Source organism: Manacus candei, unplaced genomic scaffold (genome assembly GCF_025592945.1).
Source record: "Manacus candei isolate 608988 ecotype Guabito, Panama unplaced genomic scaffold, ASM2559294v1 h1tg000245c, whole genome shotgun sequence".
Lineage (NCBI taxonomy): Eukaryota > Metazoa > Chordata > Aves > Passeriformes > Pipridae > Manacus > Manacus candei.
This window is the reverse complement of record NW_026138293.1, coordinates 90,038-97,516: the sequence shown is the minus strand read 5'-3', so window position 1 is coordinate 97,516 and position 7,479 is coordinate 90,038. Positions and strand designations below refer to the sequence as shown.

The 7,479-nt window shown below is 48.4% G+C and overlaps 1 protein-coding gene across 1 annotated transcript; it reads right to left on the bottom strand.

Annotated features, from left to right (window-relative positions):
- Positions 1-1,381: 1,381 nt before the first annotated feature.
- Positions 1,382-5,169, bottom strand: LOC127464619 (ubiquitin carboxyl-terminal hydrolase 42-like). Its single transcript, XM_051775035.1, has 10 exons — positions 5,073-5,169; positions 4,289-4,489; positions 3,795-3,902; positions 3,620-3,722; positions 3,426-3,493; positions 3,195-3,265; positions 2,564-2,646; positions 2,139-2,250; positions 1,665-1,805; positions 1,382-1,456 (listed from the first exon to the last, which is right to left on the bottom strand). Exons 1-10 carry the CDS (start codon positions 5,095-5,097, stop codon positions 1,382-1,384), a joined length of 987 nt encoding a protein of 328 aa, XP_051630995.1. The 5' UTR covers positions 5,098-5,169.
- Positions 5,170-7,479: the final 2,310 nt, after the last annotated feature.

The window sequence follows — 7,479 nt, the reverse complement described above, 5'->3', positions numbered from 1 at the left end:
GTGCTATCCCTAGGACCACGGTCACGACTTGGAGGACCAGTTCTTCTCTCTGAAGCGTCATCATAGTCTGTGGTGTCCCCAGAGCAGCTGCGGAGATCCCTGCCCCACACAGGGAATCTGCTCCGGGACCGCTCCCTGCCAGTGTCCTTCATGCCCTGCAAAGAGAGCTGTGTAGAGTTCCTGCCCTTTTCTCCTGAAAGGATCAGAGCAGTGGGGAACCCCTACAAGTTCTGGGACAGGACAGTTTGGGGCCTCCAAAAGGCTCTTTTGGAGGGCTACTAAGACCAAAAGGCCAGAGGCGCACAAAAGGGATGGATCCAGGTGGGATGCTTTGAGAGGGAGCAGCGTTGTGGTTGTGAAGAGAGGTGCGGTGTGTGAGGGGCAAAAGAGAAATGCTGAGATCCCAGAAAGAAATCCACTATTCCTCTGATGCCCTGACCCATGACCCCAAAGTTACCTTAGTCCTACCAGTCAGAGCCTGTGGTCCAACAGAGCCCGCCTGCTTGCTGCTGGCCACACACTGACTGAGGAAGGAAGGGGCATGTGATGGTGCCAGTGAGGAAGAAGCCCTTTCTCCAATTCTCAGATCAGAGCATCTGGAGAAAAACAAAAGAGTCATCTCAGTTTAGAGCTGTTGTTGCAACCTCCTCTGGGGTTCAGTCATTTTCTCAGAGAGGCTTCTATGACAGAGAGAAGACTTAACCAAGGACACTAATGGGAAACTCAGCTAGGGTCTTCCCACCAAGTTTGCCTCTGTCCCAACAAAAACCTCATCTCTATACCTCCCACAGCCTCCATTTCAGAAATTCACAGACTTGTTTGGGTTGCAAGGGACCTTTAACTTTATCTCGTTCCACCCCGCTGTGGTGGGCAGGAACACCCTCCACTATTCCAAGGGTTCTCCAAGCCCTGTCCAACCTGGCCTTGAACACTTCCAGGGATGGGGCCCCCACAGATGCTGTGGCAACCTGTGCCAGTGTCTCAGCACCCTTACAGCAAAGAATTCCTTCCCAATATCTAATGTAAACCTGCCCTCTGTTAGCTGAAAACTGATAGCCTTCATCCTGTCACTACATTCCCTGACAAATGGTGCCTCCCCATCTTTCCTGGACGTCCTCTTTAAGTCCTCTTATCTACAAGAGTCAACATCAGAGACCAGGCAAGTAGCAGATTCCATCCGGGCCGCAGCCTGAAGCCCAGTAAAGGACAGACACGGAGTAGTTCAGATTTGACAGCACTGAATGATGCAGGTAGTAATTTCATTTGATGAGAAAAACACTCCGGAAGGTGAGAAGCACAACTGCAAATGAGGAAAAGGAAATGTATTCTGAACCTATTTGAATCCTGGTTATTACCTGGCATAGAACAGCAGGTAGACTTGCTACCTGAGAACTGTGTCAATGGAACGCAGCTGCACAGATTCATCGTCCATCCGGTACCACAATCCATTGCTGGCCTGTAAAAAAAAGGCAAGGATCTCTCCATGGTTTCTCTCCAAAAACACAGGTAGGAAACTGCCAAACCGAGAGCATGTCAAAACAAATGCAGTCCAGCCACTAAGGAGGCCTTCGGCCCCAAAACTTTGGCTGTCAGTAACACTGACAGGAAAGTTTATCTTCCCCAGCACACATTTTTCCCCATTGGTGAGGAAGTTGCTCTTTTACCTTTGTGTAGCAGAAATAGTGTCCTCCATGACAGCTGACACCACTGTGCACCAGGACAGCATATAAGGAGTAGAGGAGTGCTTCTCCATCTGCCTGAGACATGTATGGGCGAAGATCCAAGTACTCTGGATACTCTACAACCTATGGAGAGACCAAAAGGGCTCAGAAATGACCCTGGTCTGTGACATGAAAGAGCCTACCAAGTGCAGGGGCCAGTCCAGGGGTATCAATCCATCTCTGGGGCTCATGAGCACTTGGTTTTCCATAAAGCAACATAAAATCGTTTGGGTGGCAGGAAACCCTTCTCAGTCAAAGCAGCCCTATCAGAGCACAGTGCTTGCCTGTCTTCCCACAGGAACTTTCCACTCCCCAGAAGGGACCCCAAAAAACCCAACACAAGCAGCTTGTGACAAGCATACTGCTTTAGGAAATCTGCTTCTGGAAGAGAAAGCTGCACACCAATAGTGTACACACCTTGCTGATCTTGCCACCAGTGAAGCAGTCAAACCTCTTCAGACACACAGTGAGAACCTTGGGTGCACAGTGGACAGTGAACCTCTTAGTGGCGGCAACATTCTTCTCACACCTTGAAACCAAGCACAGAGCACAGCGCTGAAATGCACCCTATCTTCCACCAAGGCAGTCAGACAACCTTTCTTGTCTCGGGCATCCTTATGCTATTTTAAGGCAATTCGGTGCCATATTTAAAACAAACAAACAAACAAACAAACAAACAAACAAAGAAAAAACCCCAACCCCCCTCCCCCAAAAAACCAGACAAACAAAACTGTGTCTCATCAGTGTGCAGTAAACTTCCACGAGAAGATGACTTCTGCTCAATGACTTGTAGCCCCCTCACACAGAGTCTCGTGTTAATATGTTGTTAGTAATCATCTTACTTGCTACATTTAAAGCAGTTTTCACCCTCCAGGTGCTCAGGTGTTACAAAGTCCTCCAGAGCTGCAGTGAGGGATGAGGCTGCCTGGAGAATTGAGAAATCGGTGCACTGAGCTACAGCAAATGCCCTGGCCCAAACATTTTCCAGGAGCTGACAAGAAAACCCCTGTAGCTGATGCTGAGGAGACCCGCCATGAATCTGCAAGCTGTATCCAGAAGGAGCCAGAAAGAGAGTGTGGTGCTGAACATTTCCCCTGTCCCAGAGGTTCTCAGGGGCAATCAAGAGCTCCCTCTCTCTATCACCTGCCATTGAGCTACTGATGGTATGTAGGGTCATCAGTAGTGAAAACAATCCAACCCATCAGCCTGGAAGCCAGACAGGTGTTGAAGGAGGGCAAAGGAAAGAAGGATGAGGATATGTCAAGGGTGCAGAGCGCATAATGGGTGCTTGTCCAGCTTCAAGCCAGCACCTACAGAGAGACCAGTGCCATGGCCTCTGCAGGAGGACAACATCCGTTCCCCTTCCCATCCACCACCAAGACCTCTTGTGTTCACAGGATATGCTTTCAGGACAAATGTGTTGACTCTGAAAAGCCTTGCCATGTCTTGAAGCACAACTGCAAAACCTCTTACTTTGATATCCAAGGGGACATCCAGGAAGGCCTCATAGGAATCAGAAATGGCTTTGCAGCTGAAGCAGATGACTGGAAGGAAAAATCAAAATGCCCAGCAATGGTGAGCTGAACGATGGTACTGCTTTGTGCTCATTGTACCTGTCCTGCTAGTCCCAGGGCCAGCTGTTGGGCACAGGCAGACAGAAGGGCACAGGCAGTGCCAAGGAGAGCAGTAGTTGTAGAAACATACCTCTGGATCTCAGAAAGCCTCCAAATATTTGATGGACAATGGTAGTAGATTGAGATGATATGTCCAAGCTGGAAACAAGTAGTAAGACAGAGCATTACTTCCTCCAAGCCCCGGCTGTAGGTTTTCCTTGATGAGGCCACATCAAGGAGTCCAAAGGGCTCCGAACTTTGTAAAGGTAACTTGCTTGTGCTTACTCGTTGCTTGCACTCAGACAAGCTCTCTGCATGGCATTGACAGTACAGCATAAGAAGTCATGGGCATCTTCCTCCCTGCCAAGCTGAAAATGTTCTCCTATGACTAAGAAACAGGAAGTTAGTTGTCTCCTAGAGGAAGGGAAGAAAACCTGTCAAAGAACCTGAAATCACATACATCTGAAAGCCCTGAGAACAGCCAAAGGCAGGATGGCACTGACTGAACGCAGGACCTTGTTAACATGCGCTTCCATGATGCACATCATGCAGAAGCCTTGTTGGCGACCTGAGGAGGGAGGGAGAGAAGGTCCTCTGGTTAGCAAAATAGCCCTAGTGGTGGAATACTCCTCTTCTTCCACTCCCACTCCAGTGCAATATGCCACTCCTCCCAGTGTTTCAACAAGCACGGGATGTTTCAGTGCATAGAAAATGTTCTTCAGAGGAATGCTAAACTGAGGTTTTAACTTGCAGGAATAGAGACCCAGAGCTAGAAAGATGTGCCTTCCTGAAGAATAAGACAGCTGGACAGGACAGGTGGCTCCTGAGTGTACAAAGAACACAAGTTCTGGGGCTGACAAAGGGCTGCTTTTCTCCTAAATCAAATTTCAGGTTCTGGGAATCCTTGGGATTTGATTAACAGATTCACAGGGAGATGTCCCTAAGAGTACTCACAGGCCTGGCTGTGCTCCCGGGAGAGCAGATAGTTGGCCAGCGGCGGGGTGTATGTCAGGCATTGCAGGACAGCATTAAGGAAGCAGGTGTTGCCCACATTGAGGAGTCCTGCTCCAGCACTCTGTCTTTGCTGCCAGACCATGCAAATCTTCTCTGGGGGAAAGAGGATCCTTTGTGGCGGAGTCATTCCCTCGGCAATGACTGCAGGGAAATTCCATTTGAAAAGAGATGAAATGAGGCACAAAGGCATATTTAAACAGTGAGGTCTCTACAGGAGCACTCAGGACCATCTGCTTCAACTGCCAACCCAACAACATCAGGGGAAGCTTAAACAGTGCCATTTAAATTTACTGTTTTGGAAAAATCCATTCCCCTGTTTACGTTGCTGAGAGTCCAACAAACCCACCATCTGATTTCTGGGCCGCAGGCTACCTTCCTTTCTCAGTAGAGTTCTAGACTGGATTATCAGTGAAGCCATCCCTTTTCCTGACTGTAACTTGTTGAAAACAAGTAAATACTGAGCACGGAAGGTAACCCAAAGGATGGCAGACCTCTCTACGAGCAATGGCAGCTTTCAAAGTCTTGTACCTAGTGTCAGAGGAGCGACAAAAGGTGTTTTCCTGGGTCTAATTGTAAACACGGGGGTCAGTTTGACTGCTCTCAGGAAACATCCCAGAGATCACTCTAGGTTGTGAGCACATCATTCTGGGATTTGACCCCCAGCCATGTCAGTTGTCTGTGGCAGTTCACAAAGTCCAAACCTGCTGGTGAAGCTATTACTCACAGGAGTCGTTCCCTGCTGTGGCCATTGCCTCTCTCAGGAAGAGAGTGCAATGCTTTAGATGACCAAGGATGTCTTTCTCTCCAGAAAGAGAACAGCACCAATCGCGTCACCTAGTTGCAAAGAAATTACTGTAGCTCACCGAAAGTATCAAAACTCTAAATAAACGCAGAACGGCATCCACCACCAAGTCTTTCAGTGGTGCTCGTAACTGCTGCTGAGCTGCAGCTCACGCCCTTATGATCAGGCACGGGGCACCAACTCACAGCGGGTTCAAAGGCCCTTTTGAAATGCTCCAATGTACGTTACCTTCTCTGAAGAGGCCCTGCTGCTCTCCTGACACTGCTTCAGCAACAGAGCCCTCTGGCTTTCCCACCTCCTAGGAGTGACCGTCTTTCAGCCACTACTTTAACTGCTGCCTTTGCTGCTCTCCTTTTTCTGCCTCCCTCCCTCCCACAGCAATCAAGGTGGGCTGAGCCCATCCCCTCAGACTACAGTCACCTCCCTGCTTACCTATCCTAGGCTATGGAAAAAAAACAAGAATCAGCAAACTGGAATTCTAGCCTAGGTCATACCTGGCCAGTCTATAAAAGTTGCAACAGCTCAGCCTACAGCTAGGAAGGTATAAATCAGCCTATACTTTTATCCCATATACCCTGCTCTATGATCTGTGCCAAAAGTCAAAGCATTACCTTTGAAAGAGGAGGAAAGTTGAGGAGAAATGGTCAGTAAACAATAAACCATCCAAAAAAGGCCGGCACACAAGTAGCAAAGGAAGGAGCTGAGTTATCCCGAAGGCCAACTCTGTCCAACTGATTTTCGTTGGCGCGCTCCTCAGGATACCGGATGGGTGCCACATCTCTGCCCCTTTGTGACATGGGGTCACATGGAACCACATGGAACCACATGGAACCACATGGTTCTTGGGCACAGGAACCCACATGGCACGTCCGCCAGGTGGAAGCCACTGGACCTCCCCCCGTGCTGGTGGCAAAGGGCTAGTCATCCTCTGACAGAGCTCCCACACCTTCCCTGAGCCACACGGCCTGAGGAGTAAAAGCCTGCTCAGGGCTGTAACTGAGCCAGGTCACAGCTTTTCTGGCCCCCAAGACGCTGAGGGTTCCACTGCCACTTCTATCAGTGAGACTCTTAGCAAAGCACCTGGACTCTTATGGGTTCATTTCCAATTAATTTCATCTGCCCCCAGGGTACAACCATGGGCTGACCCTGAACTGGGACTGCCAAAGGAACCCTTCAGAGGCTGCGCTGGGAGGGCCTTGGCTGGCTGCTGGCCCCCGCCCAGCTGCTGTCTTGTCCTCAAGCTCTGAAAACGTTCCGGGATGGCTTTTTAGCAGCTTCACATTTACTCCTGCCGCTAGGGTTGCTTAGGTTTTGATCAGTCGCAGCTTTAGCCAGACTCCCACTCTGGATGGTGAGGGCACGCGCGTGTTAGGCGGAGCTATCCCCTGCACGTCCGGCGCCGAAATAAACAAATACCGGCTTAATAGCACCTGTGGCTGTTGAGTTTTACTACTGTTGCCTTTTCCTGGCATCAATGGATAGAGACAGTTTTGTCCCTGCTGCACTTGGCCTATGTTGTTTTGGGCTTGTTGGAAATCATAAAACTTTTCTAATTTTTTTAGTGTTCCTAATTAACTTTTTGATTAGTTGTTTTTAACACACATCATAGGCGGTGCGTTCAGCCTTAAATCAACTTTAGCCAGCATGGAGTAAAAATTGTCATAAGCTCCTTTGGGAGAACACAGCCTGGGAAAAGTACTAAAACTGTAAGTTTTGTTGAAGTTAACCCTGTTATGCTTCAGTGGAGAAAGCCTGTCAGAGAAAGATGTCCTGTTGAAGGAGGAGATCTGGAACACAAGATTTATGGACTACAAGGACCTTCTGCAGAAACCAGCAGCTAAAGAAGAAGACTAACAAAGGCTCAGCATTTGTGTCAGAAAATCCCTAGGGGAGGGAAAATATACAAAAAAGATTAAAGATATGAAGTTATTACAGTAGAAAGGGAGAAATTAATAACCAATCCCACATAGAATACTAATTAATGAAAGGGAGTGAGTGATGTAATTTGGAAGCAATGAACATTAATTTCTTTGTTTGCCAAATCTGTATAAATAGGTGAAAAGCGATGTCTTGCTGTCAGTACGGAGGCAGGATTTTTGTCAGCCACATGCACACGCAGGGCTGCAAATAAAAGTAATCTCTTGCTTTCTAACACTAAAAAGCCAATTTGTTAGAGGGTCCTATTTATCCCGACAGTTTCAGAGGTGTTTAGCAACAGGCAGTCCTCTGGACACCTGGTGTAACCTCTGCTCAGCAGGCAGATAGTGTTTCTCATGTGCCAAGGATGCAGCTGGTTGTTATTTAACAACACTTGACCTGGCTGGTTTGG

What these genes read in the sequence shown, in the direction of transcription:
- LOC127464619 (XM_051775035.1), bottom strand. Translation starts at nt 5,097, where the DNA reads ATGGCCACAGCAGGGAACGACTCCT. An exon ending in TGTTCTCAGGGCTTTCAGAT is followed by an intron (nt 3,723 to 3,794) that starts GTATGTGATTTC and finishes CCTGTTTCTTAG; the next exon opens with TCATAGGAGAACATTTTCAG. An exon ending in AACTGCTTTAAATGTAGCAA is followed by an intron (nt 2,251 to 2,563) that starts GTAAGATGATTA and finishes CTTGGTTTCAAG; the next exon opens with GTGTGAGAAGAATGTTGCCG.